Source organism: Sycon ciliatum, chromosome 11 (assembly GCF_964019385.1).
Source record: "Sycon ciliatum chromosome 11, ocSycCili1.1, whole genome shotgun sequence".
NCBI classification, from domain to species: Eukaryota; Metazoa; Porifera; class Calcarea; order Leucosolenida; family Sycettidae; genus Sycon; species Sycon ciliatum.
Genome location: NC_088653.1, coordinates 10,864,794 through 10,879,284, shown reverse-complemented (window position 1 = coordinate 10,879,284; position 14,491 = coordinate 10,864,794). Strand labels below are relative to the sequence as shown.

The following is a 14,491-nucleotide window of genomic DNA, read 5'->3' as shown; positions in this document are numbered from 1 at the left end:
CAGACAGACAGACAGACAGCAGACAGACAGACACACAGAAATGAAGAAAGACGGAGAGACAGATAGGCACATCAGTGGCTGATCCATTGCTGGCCTGAAGAGGGAGCCCGCCTTTTTTTAAAGATATACAGTCGACTCCACTTATAACAGACTCGCACATACATATAGCAAATTACGGGATATAGCGAACCAGTGTCCATGTCCCTGTTTGAACCCGCACAAAGCTGACCCTTTATAGCGAACAGTTTCGGTTATAACAAACCAAACATTGTAGGGCCGTATGTAAACCAGGTGCATTCATTCTGTCGTGGGCCACTTGCAAGTCATGACTTGCTGCTTGTATGGTGTGAGTGCATTTCTGTCATAAGGAACTTCGGCTATAAAGAACTAATTCTCCTGCACAATGGTGTTTGTTATATCAGAAGTCAAAGGCTGCACGTACGGTAAGCTCCACAGTGTCAACACCTCTCAAAAGGTTGAAAGTGCAGAAGTGCCAGGCACTTAGTCCGTGAGGGCGACAGGGAGCATGCCCACCCCCAAACCCCACCCTAAAAGCTTTCGACCCTCACTCAGTATGTGAATGCTTGTGCCTAATGGCCTAGGCATCGCAGTTCACAGTACGTGCTGTGAATGCAGAATCCAGGGCCAGTGGCCAAAGTCCACTTGTACGTGTACCGAAAATAAAACTTGTATGCGTAGCTAGCTTTAGCTAAGCTGTACAGCTGCATGGCTGCATGGCTGTACTCTAGAACAGCTTACCGGCCACGAGGGTCTTGCTGCTAGAGCTTTGCATACACCATGGGAGTGAAGTAAGAGCTGCATGAACCATGGCAATAACCATGAGAAAAACAATGAGAATGACGACGAGAATGATGTTAGCAACAACAAACATCAACGGCAATGGCAACAGCAGCAGCACCAGCAGCAGCAATAATAACAGCAGCATCACCACCACCACCACCGCCAACAACAAGTGAGAATAAAGAAATCAAACAACACCTCTTATCGGCCACTGGTCATCGTGAGAATAAATTCAAACCACGAGGACGACAGCGGCAGTGACGGTGATGGGGGAGGGGAGGGGGGTATGGGGAGAGGCTGGTGCAAAGGTGACCGACCGGAAGGCCCAGCTACAGCCTTACCTGAACTTTTCGCCGGCCTCTTGGCCTACGCGCACAAAGTCGTCAAAATTGATCATCTGTATTGGGGAGAGAGAGAGAGAGAGTCGGAGAGAATCGGAGAGAATCGGAGAGAGAGAGAGAGAGAGAGAGAAATAAACGGACACACGTGTGACCGTCTCGCCACTAGGTGAGAGCTGGTTGAGCTGAACACTTTTGGCTATGAACTCTTGGTTATTTGACAACAGGGCAAGCTTCACTGACCCACGCTCCACGTGCAGTTCACACACTGACCACCACAGCGGCGGATCAACAGAACACCAACAACTCACCTTCTCTTCATTCTCCTGACTGGAGTATTGCGTCTGTAGAAGAGCCCAGACAACCTGGGTAACGGACAACAAACACCAGGGGCGTCAGAAGGTATTTTAGTGTGCTACGCTCAGACATCTCAACTGTACTATTTACGCGCGAGAGAGGCTGAGCTGAAAATTTTGGAAATTCAGAGCTCAAATCAGTGCATTTTATTGATTCATGGGGTACTCGGGGCAAAGAGTGGTACGGTCAATACCGTAGTGACCGTACCGTGTGCGACGCCCCTGAACACCCGAAGGTTTAGTTGTCTGATGATTGCCGACGGGCATGAAACTACTAGCTGCCGCGAATGATCAGATGCGTGGTGCTCCGTGTCGTGTGTAAGAGATAGCTCTATTCAAATGAATATTGCGCACTCTACCTAGCCTGAGGACTCTCAATTGTTTGGCACGAAGTATAACATTGACGAAATCGGCAAAGGCAACAACGATGACGACGACGGCGGCGGCGGCGACGACAACAACAACAACGATGTCTTATTGGCGATGGTGCCATCGTGAGAATAAAGAATTCAAAATCAACAACAACAACAACAACAACAACAACAACAACAACAACAACAACAACAACAACAACAACAACAACAACAACAACAACAACAACAACAACAACAACAACAACAACAATACCAGCAGCAGCACTGGAGGCGGCAGCAATGGCAGAGATAATAGGAATAAGTGAGTGTGGAAAATGTGTCAGTTGTCAGTAAGTAATTCAAACGTGCGTAGGCACGTTCACGCACACACACACAGAGTGGGTGTCGACGCACCCGTAAGATTTCGAATGCACGTGAATGGCCCAAATCCAACTCAACAAGTGGGGAAAGCAGCCATACTCAGTTACTCAGTTACTCGGTGACTCAGTGACTCAGTGACTCAATACAGTGCAGCACTATACACTATACAGTATACTGTAAAAACAGAAATTTTCGGTGGTGTAATATTTCCGGTATTCTCCAAAATCGGCGGTTCGGTGAGAGAAATTTTCGGTAAAACCCGTTTTCCAGGTAAGTGTACTAGTACTACATGTATACAGTACTACAGTGTAGTATCGGTTGTACCGAAATTTTCGGTTGCGTTTTATTATCGGTAAAAATTGTCGGCACCGAAGTTACCGAAAATAAAACACCACCGAAAATTTCTGCTAAAGTATACACTCACATCAAGGTCGCTGTTCGTCAACATCTCCTTGCTAAGACGCTGCACATGATGTGCTCTGAACGCAAACAGAAAAAAAACAAGAACGGGCACACACACACACGCGCGCACACAAACACACAGCACATACACACACACACACACACACACATGCACACACACACACACACGTCCAATGACCACACATACACACACACATACACACACACACACACACACACACACACACGCAGGCGCACACGCACCCAAAACCGAGCATGCGTGGTTGAACACTAGCGTACAGAAATGCAAAACAGAGTACATATTTTACATCAGAGTGCACATTGTATAACATTTTCTCACGAGACGAGCAAAGCATGACATCATCATAATAATCATAGCATGCTTACCGTGCTTCCTCTCTCACTCTCATACGGACTGCATCGTTCTCATCCGGACACTGAACAGTGTAGAGCAAACACATACGAGCAGACATAGAATACTGTAAAAGCAGAAAATTTCGGTGGTGTTTTATTTCGGTAACTTCGGTGCCGACAATTTTTACCTAAAATAAAACGCAACCGAAAATGTCGGTATTAGTACACTTACCTGGAAAATGGGTTAACCTAAAATTTCCCTCCGCCGAAACGCCAATTTTGGAGAATACCGAAAAAACTACACCATCGAAAATGTCTGCTTTTACAGTGCGCGTGTGTGCCCACGCAGGCATAGAACATACTGTCAGGCCTGCCACCTTTCTGGGAGTAAAAGATGCCCCGTCGAGTGTCGTTATACGCAAAGTTGACTATTTATTATTTGTAATAAGTTTTTTCATTTGACCCGACGAGACCATGCGACGCTTGCAGACAACAGCACGAACAGTTCACCAGCCACACTCCACGAAAGCAAGTAGTATTACTCCTGACAAGTCTTGTTTCGTTCCATAAAGATGATGGGGAACTCATCAGAGGAGAAGCAGTTGTTGAATGATGGAGTTAAGCTGAATAATGTTATTTTATAGATAAGATACCAGCGCAAGGTGTAAACACTCAACGGAAGGATGGGATCTGCTGCTCGGATTATAGCGTTAGACGCCAACCCTGCAGTCAAGATCTAGATGGATATGTCGCCTCAGAAGCCCACAGTTCTATGGAAGATGGCAACAAAGAATTATGACTTCTCTTGGACCAGGAAACCTGCCATTGTCAGAGGAAGAATATGATCTGCTGCTCGGATTATAGCGTTAGACGCCAACCCTGCCGTCAAGATCTAGATGGATACGTCGCCTCAGCAGCCCACAGTTCTATGGAAGATGGCAACAAAGAATTATGACTTCTCCTGGACCAGGAAACCTGCCATTTTCAGAGGAAGGATGTGATCTGCTGCTCGGATTATAGCGTTAGACGCCAACCTTGCAGCCAAGATCTAGATGGATACGTCGCCTCAGCCGCCCACAGTTCTACGGAAGATGGCAACAAAGAATTATGACTTCTCCTGGACCAGGAAACTTGCCATTGACCAAAGGAAGGATTTGATCTGCTGCTCGGATTATAGCGTTAGACGCCAACCCTGCAGTCAAGATCTAGATGGATACGTCGCCTCAGCAGCCCACAGTTCTATGTCACACCCAGCAGCCTTCCTTTCACCTACCGTTGGCTGAAGCTGAATTTCAATCATCGAGGTTCGTGAAGTATTTGTCTTGTGCAGTCAGCAATCTTCAGATGTGACGTTAGACGTCCGTGATGATTTGTTGGCCTTCACTTGGCGTCTACTTTTCACCTATCTTTGTCACCACCTCAGTACTCTTTGTGACGTGTAAACTAGCGCAACCTATGCCTGTGTACCTCTCCTTCTCATTGTGATCGATTTAGCACTTGTGATAGTTAAGTATGGTAGGGTTCATAACACCTCCATTCTGCACTATTCCTCTTTGTGTTGATTTGTCACATATGTGAGATAGTTGAGTGCTTACACCTTGCGTTGGTATCTTCTCTAAAAAATAACATTACAGTGGCGTGTCCAGGATTTGGCTGAGGGGGGGGGGGGTTGCGGCCGGGATCAAGGCGGGATGGGGTGGGGTACATGACATCATGCTACTGTCCCAGGTCAGCCATTTTGAAAACCGATGTCAAGAAGCTCCTCCTGTAGCCCCCTTCTTCAACAGTTATTCACCCGAACGGCCCCAGAGACTGTTCCGGAGGATCAGCGCACCACACGGGGACAAGTGTCGAACTTGCTTCGAGTTCCCTTTCTTCGTGGGCCTGCGGGACGATCGACCATGATGTTTCGGGGAAGCATTCTCTGGAACGCTCTCCCCTCTGATTTTAGAGTGATACGTGTCCCTGGTCCCTTCCGTGCGCTGTTGACTGTGCGCTGTTCTTCATGTTCTGGCTGCTCGCTGACAACAGGTTCTTCCACGTCTGGCGGAGTGTGACTGTCAGTCCGCTCCGAAAGTTCAACTGGAATAACAGCGACTTCGTCACTCCCACTGTTTCCTGTTGGAGCGGCAGCAGGAGTTGCGCCGCGACAGGAACGCTTTACAAAAATTCCAGGAAAAATTCCAGGCTCTGCTGGCTAGAGCTTGGCCTTTTGGGATGTCCCTGAGACATCGAAGAAAAGCCTTCGAGTCAACCAAAACACGATTCGAACGAGGATGATCGCCTGAGCCCTCGGCATTCGAATCGTGTTTTGGTTGACTCGATCGAAGACTTTTCTTCGATGTTTGTACCGTTGAAGACGCGTCGAGCGCGTCCCAGCAGGGATCACACTCTACAACACTCAACAGTACACAGTCAGGTCACCATGGTCACCGTGTTTCTGTAGCCGTGCATATGCTCACTGTACGTAGACTCTACTCTGTACACTGTACAGTACTATACTAGTCTGTAGTCTGTAGTGTACAGTACTATACTAGTCTGTAGTCTGTAGTGTACAGTACTATACTAGTCTGTAGTCTGTAGTGTACAGTACTATACTAGTCTGTAGTCTGTAGTGTACAGTACTATACTAGTCTGTAGTCTGTAGTGTACAGTACTATACTAGTCTGTAGTCTGTAGTGTACAGTACTATACTAGTCTGTAGTCTGTAGTGTACAGTACTATACTAGTCTGTAGTCTGTAGTGTACAGTACTATACTAGTCTGTAGTCTGTAGTCTGTACTAGTACAATCAACACCAGCTCGAGCACCGTACCGTGCAACCGCTTTTGGACAATTGTTTCAGGTCGCGCACGCGCGCGCCGAGCCTAGTCTAGCTAGACCGGCCCGGTGCCCTGCGCAGCTGCCTTTTATTTTTCGAAACCTAGGTCGAAATTTTTGAGGGGGGGGGGGGGCGCCCCCGCCCACCCCCCCCCCCCCCCCTAAACCCGCCACTGCATTATTCAGCTTAACTCCATCATTCAACAACTGCTTCTCCTCTGATGAGTTCCCCGTCATCTTTATGGAACGAAACAAGTTTTGTCAGGAGTAATACTACTTGCTTTCGTGGAGTGTGGCTGGTGAACTGTTCGTGCTGTTGTCTGCAAGCGTCGCATGGTCTCGTCGGGTCAAATGAAAAACCTATTACTACTATTTGACGGACCTATGGAAGATGGCAACAAAGAATTATTTATTATTTGCTCAACATCCGACTTTCAAAAAGAAGACATGAAAAGAAATGCAAAAGAATCTGCAGAGTTTCACACTGTACCTTTCTGTAGAATCGAGGTATGTGCTGATAAGTGGATGCTGCAGCGGCGGCAGCAGTCGGCGTGTGCCAGTCGGCAATGCACTGCGCCGTCATCTGCTCCACGTCCGCCTCCGATGCGGCCGACACTGCGCCCGATGGCCCGGCACCACCAGCAGCACCAGCACTGGTACTGCTACCTGTATCAGAACAAAAGCGAACGCAGAGTCTTTTTTTTGAACAAGCGACGAGGGGACAATACACTAAAACCTGTCAAGGCGACCACCTGTCCTAGAAGACCACCTGTCCTAGAAGACCACTGAAACCCTGGATAAGGAGACCACCTGTCCTAGAAGACCACTGCAACAAGGATCAAGGGATGCTATTACCTGTCAAATGACCCTGGATAAGGAGACCACCTGGTAACAGAGACCACATTTTGAAGGTCCATTGCGCCGTCGTCTCAGACAGCTGTTTCCCTGTAGTTGCAATAGTAAAATCAACTGGACAAGCTGCTGCTGCATACACACCCATACAATACTAAATACTCTTTATTAAATGATAAGAAGAAAAAGAGGAGCAAAGAGCTACACGTGACGTTATAATATGCAGTAACAGCACTGCAGTTACTTTACAATAAGCACATGCGATAACATTGCACGACACTGACCGACGGTACTGACGTTCTACACATAACTGGCAATCAGCTCTAGCACATCTCAGCTCTAGCGCATCTTGTAATGTAACTGGTGGTGTTAGTGGATATTATAGCGTAACTTGTAGCTCTTTGGCCCTCTTTTCTTCTTATAAATGAATCCTTGGCTCTCCACCCGAGCCTAATTTACTAAAATTAGTAACAAAAATTGTGCTAGAAGAAATATGTAGACAGTAAAAAAGCCTGGTATGTCGATCCAGCTTGCAGCTTGCACTATTGACTGCGTTTTGAAACTAGTCTTTCTTTTTTTTCTTTTTCACTGTGAACAGAGGGGGGTTGCAGACAGAACAACACTGCAGAAGTATCCGGTCATAGTAACGACGAATCACGAGCATGATCGATAAGACCGTGGCCCGGGTAACAGCCAGGTGGGTATCCGGCAAGTGACGGCGGTCGTCCACACCACTCGCCAGTGCATTGCCGGATCACCAAGATCACTCGCTGCATGGCTAACTGTGCCGCATGTTGCCAATTTCAGTCCGTTCTTTTGTGCAAACTAGTCGTCACCAAAGAAATCCAACCCTTGAAAGTAGCGCCAAGGCTCATACGGCTCATGCGGCCCTCGGACCAGTTTTGGGAACGTGCATGATGTACTGGTTAATGAAATGGAGACGTGGCACTAGTTTTGGCTCGCGGGTTGGCACTAGTTTTGGCTCGCGGGTTGGCACTAGTTTTTTGGATTTCTTTGCCCAAGACTGTATGTGCATGGAAACAAAATAATTAAAACAAACAAAACGTTAAAAAAATCCACAAGTAGCTGAATTGCTTCACCGTACCCTTAGCTTCGACGAATTGCTGCAGCCTTTGCTCCCAGGACATCGTTGCCATACTCTGTGTGTGTGTGTGTGTGTGTGTGTGTGTGTGTGTGGCACAAGCTGATTGTAATTTGTAGCCCGCGTGGTATTAGCTACTAGCCACTATTGTAGGCCAATAATTGGTACCTGATGGAGAGGTCCTCGCTCGCGAGCTCAGATCAGCACCACACGCAGGTAATACGTTGTTCAGTCCTGCAGCCGGCTACATTGCTACAGTGCGCTCACGTACGCCTACAAGTAGATGCGCTGCCGTCAGAGACCCCGGAGGAGCAGCGGGTTGTTGGAGAGAAATGACACGGAGAGAGTGGCTCTTGAAAGTTTGGAGTCACAGTTTTGTCCCCAGCAATGCACAAGCTGCTGTTGCCTTACTTCACAACGACCACACTGGCACTGCTTGCGGCGTTGAACGTCTGCAAAAAAACTGTCCAGTCCCAGGCTCAACACTGGGCCATTGGTTGAATCGTATTGTTTTGATTGACATTGCAGTAAACAATTTTAGCTGGTTGAAACTCGCCTCAGTTCTCAACTAGTCTTTGCATGTAGCTGCGAAGGCAAGGCCAAGGTTGTTTTGTCAATCAGCAGTCAGAAGAAATAAGTAGTTTTGCGATCAAAAGATTCAAAACACAAAACAAACGCGCTTTCCGCGGGCCAGATGATGGCCCAGATCTGCACGATCACGACTCACCAGTCTACGCTGCATGCATGCTACCGGTGCATGCATGACATGACAGCGAGACACTTCGTCGCGAGCCATCTCGATACGAGGTGGTCATCGAATGACTCGACTGTGCGATTTCATGGGGGGGTTCGGCGCTGAATGCATTCGATGAGTATTTTTGGCGAAGTTTTGACTCATGTTGACTCCCAGGAAATGCAGCGCAAGTTGCTGAACCTTATCCAGCCCGTTGAAGTTAGTTGTGACAGCACTCGACCAGGCCAGTGGGGCTATGCCGGCATAATCCGCCGGAGCCTAGGGCGCGACAACAAGTGACGAAATCCAGCATTCTGTGTCTGACTATATCAGTCTGACTTTATCACTCCCTTAGTATTGACTCACATAGATTTTTGCCATACCTAAGCAGTCAAATATTCCTGCATATTTCACTCCTTAGGGCTATATTGACTGCTTATATTTGACTGCTTAGGGGTTGCGCAGTTGAACGGTGCCTAGTGCAGCATTTTCACTGCATGAGTAGGTGGTGGTGCAACGGTTGTGCAATCATAAAACCGGGATTCATGAGGTTATCGTTCTGGAATTTGAAATACGGACTGTTTGTCGTGATAAATCTAATATTGACTTCGTACTTGGTCAGTATAGGAAATATAAACCTCGTAAAAGACCTCGGCTTCGCCTCGGTCTTTTACTCGGCTTTTATTTCCTATATTGACCTCGTACTCAGTCAATATTAGATACGTAAAAAATAATAATAAAAAAGTAGGAACTCACGACGGCCGCTAACACCCGGTAAACCCTAAGAGTTCATCTGACTGTGAGTGTCATTATGTAAGTAAGTATGTATTACTGCACAAGGACCGGTGCAATACCGGCCGATATCTGCACGAACGGCGAAGCCGTAAGTCATATCGACGCCGGTATTGCACGCGTCCGAGTGCAGTAATACATTTATCGCACCCCTGCCACCACACAGTCTGTCACCACACACTTGACACAGTGTGGTGCATGCAACCCTAGCAAGTAGCATGCTGCATGCAACCCTGCTATCATTTCACAGTCATACAACACAGCACAACCAGTCGCGTTCATTTTTAGAGGAACACTTCTTTCGAGTAGCTGCTGTCTATCACGGGAGATCCTGGAAGTAGCGGGACAGCTTGCTCATGTCGTCGTCGTTGATGGGGTGTTTGTGCTCCACCGCTTTGACTTCTCCCGCTTTCTTTGGCTTCATGAATCAGGAGGAAGGCCTTCAATGCAATGTTTGCGTCCTTGAACGCTGGGTCACTGTGGACGTTCATGGGCCGCTTCAACTCGACTAGCTTGCGATGTATTGCGGAACGGAAACCGAGCAAGTTTGATGCAGAGTAGAACTTCACTCCAGCTTTCTTCGGACGCAATTCGACGTAGATCTATGCATGTCGCAGAATGTAAGCTAGGTCGCTTGCCGTAACCGTACTCAGGTCACAGCGACGTCCTGTGTCTTTACAATACTCGTCGAATAAGCGGAGCCATTTGTCAGTTGCCTGGTCTGTGTTTTTTGTTTTTCTGCTCAGAAACGAGGCTGTTCGATGGCGGCGTCGGACAGTTTCTCAAATCGGCTGTCGACAGTCTTCTCCAATACTTGGGCGTCCGCTGTCTCGACTCTCACGGAGCTTGTGAAGTAGTTGACTTGGCGGACGCAAGCCGGGTCCACATTCGCTTCCGCGACATCGACAGCGTCTTCGACCAATTATTATCTGGTGTGCTGCAGCAAGTCAGCAGCGACTCCCTGGCCTGGCGGAGCGACTCGCAATATCATTAATATTCCCAGTACTCGTACACCGCCAGCCAATGACTATGTGGATGCACTGCAGTGCGATATTGCACCCCGGCGAGTGAGCGTGCAAATAACCTATCTGCACGCTCACTTCGAAGCGAGCGTGCAAATAACCTATTTGCACGCTCGCTTCGAAGTGAGCGTGCAAATATAGGTTACACTTCGGAGCTTCGGCTTCGAATGTGACAGTGTGTTTGGCCTCAAATCGCTCTAGTTTTCCATAAATTTCCAGCGGTTTAAAGATAAAAATGCAAATGCACGCCTTGATTGCACCTAGCACCTCTTGCTTTCTTTGGCCTTTTCTTTCGCTTCTTTGCTGATAGGTTACCTTTTTCCTTTGTCCAGTATCCTTGAGACTTCAGTCTTCTACCGCCGCTATGGCAGTGTCTATTGTCTAATGATGACTCCGAAGCTGAAGCTCGCAGTCCAGGCCTAGGACTAGTAAGAGTTCCTACCGGATCGTCGTGCTGTCCGTGTAGGTAAGTGCTGAAGTAACTAGTTTGTGCCGATATGGAAATTTCGGCCTTTTCGGCCGCCAATGCTGATGGCGACGCTGCGATGGTTCCGTGGGTTTGCAAGCACCGACGAGTGCCTTGTTTCATGCCCCGAGTCACGATTTTCCTGTTGGGTCAGGGCGGCCTTCACGAGTTCGGCAGGCTCTTCCGAGTGCCTTGCCAAGGCTCTGCGCTTAGCGCGTAGCAACATCAACAGACGGCTTACGTCACGTCATTGGGCAGGCCCTGACGAGTGCCTTGCCAATCTCTGTACCTACAAGTAACTGGCATGGTATCCAACCCCAATCGATGGACGACGCGGACATGGCGGATATGCGGCGGCTTCTGTCACGACAGTGGGCAGGCCCTGTCGCGTGTCTTGCCACACTCAAACCATCCGTCCACTGTCGATGGACGACGGTCTCACCAGTGGGCAGGCCCTGTCGCGTGCCTTGCCACACTCTAGCCATCCATCCACTGTCGATGGACGATGGTCACACCACTGGGCAGGCCATGTCGTGTGCCTTGCCGCACTCTAACCATACGTCAAAAATTATTGTCCATGGACGATAGTCTACAGTGAGCAGGCCCTGTCGCGTGCCTTGCCACACTCTAGCCACTCTAACCATCCATCCACTGCGGATGGATGATGGTCGAACCAGTGGGCAGGCCCTGTCGCGTGCCTTGCTACACTCTAACCATCCGTCCACTGTCGATGGACGATGGTCTCTACAGTAGGCAGGCCCTGTCGCGTGCCTTGCCGCACTCTAACCACTCTATCCACTATCCATGGACGATGGTCTCGTGGGTTTGCAAGCACCAGCGAGTGCTTTGTTTCTTGCCCTGAGTCGTGCCTTCCTGGTGTGGTCAGGGCAATTTCATGAAAAGCAGGAGTGCCTTTCCAATGTCTGTGCCTAACTCGCATCCACCCATGTCGGTGGACTGTGCGGTCATTGTAGATATGGTGGCTTCCGTCACGCCAGTGGGCAGGCCCTGTCGGGGGCCTTGCCACACTCTAACCATTAGTCCATTGGTGATGAACGATGGTCTCGTGGCTTTGCAAGCACCGGCGAGTGCTTTGTTTCATGCCCAGAGTCACGCCCATAACTTAATGCCGTTCTGCCATGCTCATATTGTTGTTTCGCAAGTACAGTTCTACCTGTGTTTGCTTGCTCCTATACCAAGCAGAATCCCGTATTGACCGGGAAATGTTCCTGCACCAAAGGGCTGTGGATCGAACGTACATCCCTGTGTCAAGCGGAATATTGTCATATCAGACCAGTTTCCGCTGCACCACGGGCGTCCGGTTAAGACAGGTTTACCTGTATGTAGATACATGGTTCTGGAAGCATAATCACGATGTCAAAGGTGGCTGATGCACCTCTGTGAGCAATGAAAAATAAACATCAAATGGTTGCCATTTGTGCAGTGCCAACAATGTACTGCCACTCCTATTGCTCAAGCACCTTTTGTGATAGCAACCTCGAAGTGGTGAAGCATATAACACTTTTGCTGTTGCCATACCTCAGTCTGACCTTCGGTGGCTGGAGCACGTACGGACACGGGCGCTCCAGCTATCTGCTGAGCGTAGTGCCAAGAGTGCAATGTCATGTACACTTGCCTTTGTGTACGCTATGACTTGTGGTATACTGCCTTCCACTACTCAAGTTAGTGCCCACCTCGGGTACCGCGAGGGACCACCCCCTTTTTGGTCTGGCCAGCCAAGGCCTTGCACGATTACTGCCGCATCCATAACTGGGATCAATTCATTGCCCATATGATATGTGCATATCAGCGCGGCCCTTTCCGTGCAACGGCAGGTCCAAGTAACCGTATCTGTAATTTACTACTGTGGATAGCATTTCATCGTACGTATCCTGGAATATCTACGCACCCAGAAGGAATCTACTTATATTATAGCTAGCAACCATAGCTAGCAACCAGATCAGTCTCGTACTGTTTAGTACTGATATGGCGGATACGCCGGTACTGCATGCACGTGTGCCTTGTGCCCGACCCACCATGTACCAGGCTTTCGTTACCAACAAGGGCTTGGCAGACGAGCTGAAGCAGCTGGATGCATGTCGTGCCACTCCCGTAATGGTGCAGCCAATGGTCCATACTACCAGCCTGCTCGGCTGTCGGTGGCCTTTCACGGTGTGCCTTACTTGGTACGCTTACGAGTACATTTGCATAAATGTACTTCACGTATAAAATATATACAGAACAGGTATATACACAACAGGCACAAGGAGGTCTTAGAGTTTGTTGCAACTTTGAGTTCCTTACTCAATGAAATCATCATAGTGTTGAGCCCTCTACCCTCGACAAGACGCCTCTTTGTAAACAAATATACAGTTATGTATATTGTATAGAAAACTGCTTTCCTAGCGCAGAAGGAAATCAGTGAATATGTGATGTCTTTGTGTTCTCACCGTGGAGGAAGAACTTGATGACCTCCATATACATTCACCCTTGTCTTGCCGTAGACGTCCTGTGCACTCCCAAGGTCCATGACCATGTTGTGCAATAGCTGAGTAAGCCATACATATACCTGAGATCTACGGATATAAACTATGTCCAGTTCAAATGACCATCCAAGCAGCCATTGGCTCCGCATCCTGCGTCATCTCTACCATCGGTGAGCACCCGAATATGACGATTATATCACCACAGGTCCCTGCAAGCTGGAGACCCGGTACGGCCACTGACGATGTTGCCAGCCTCATGGAGGCAATGTGCTATTTGGCCATGCAGGACATGTGTCACTCGACCGGCATCCATCCGGCCATCCGGTAGTGGCTGGCGGTACACATGTCTACCGTTCGGCATGTGTTATTCACTCCGCACATGCACCAAGTGTCTGCATCGATCGTCTGCGTTTTCCGGACATGGGCGGTGAAGGTAGTGATGTGCATTGCCACCTGCCTCATTATTGTGTGCGGTCTGGTTGCGGCACACCATAGTGCAAGCAACGATCCGCCTCCTGGAGCATCTCGAGCTCCAAGTAAACCTGCACAAGTCCGGCTTGTAGCTGGTGCAGTCCCTGGAATGTATGAGGCTCACCATCTCTACCATCACCAAGCCACTTGAGGCGCCTGAACGTGAAGTGTCCGGAATTGAGGAAGGCGTTCCCGCTAGTCCAGCTTCACAGTCGATCAATTCATTACAGTATAGTGCTTGCAGGATAGAGCTCCACAGCCTTGGCTGTGCAACCTCGATATATGGTCTCGTGATTCAATTGACAAGTCTCCATTACTGGGTCTGTCACTTTTCAGTCGGGGATGGCCAGCCAGTCACCTCACAGGTGCCATCGCTGCGCTACGAGAGCCCGTCAGTTCAGGACCCATGCACAGCAGCCACCCATAACCACATGACTGTGCAGGAGTTAAACTCCATTCATCTACTGCTTGTGGGCGGAGTGCCTTGGTCTGCAAGCCCCAGTGCATGGCATAACGGGAGTACCTTTGCATGTCGAGATTGATCATGTGATGGCTGTTGCTTACGTATCCAAGGAAAGAAACATTGGATAACTATGTGTCTGTTAGCGCTACCAAGAGTACATAACTATTACTATTGGCGCGACCCCGCTGGCTCCACCTAGTCGCCGTCAATGTTCGGGACATCGTCCACGACCCACACGACCGTCACGGTCTGCAGACAGCTGCAACTGCCTGTTGGACA

General features: G+C 48.9%; 1 protein-coding gene across 1 annotated transcript in view; it reads right to left on the bottom strand.

Moving 5' to 3' along the window:
* LOC135827484 (serine/threonine-protein phosphatase 2A regulatory subunit B'' subunit gamma-like) overlaps positions 1-14,491 on the bottom strand; it is a 70,134-nt gene that overhangs the window by 17,747 nt on the left and 37,896 nt on the right. Inside the window, exons 5-6 of the mRNA XM_065339975.1 lie at positions 1,451-1,504; positions 1,143-1,198 (exon numbers count right to left, since the gene is read on the bottom strand). Coding sequence (XP_065196047.1) covers positions 1,143-1,198; positions 1,451-1,504 — 110 coding nt within the window. The remainder of the gene's footprint in view (positions 1-1,142; positions 1,199-1,450; positions 1,505-14,491) is intronic.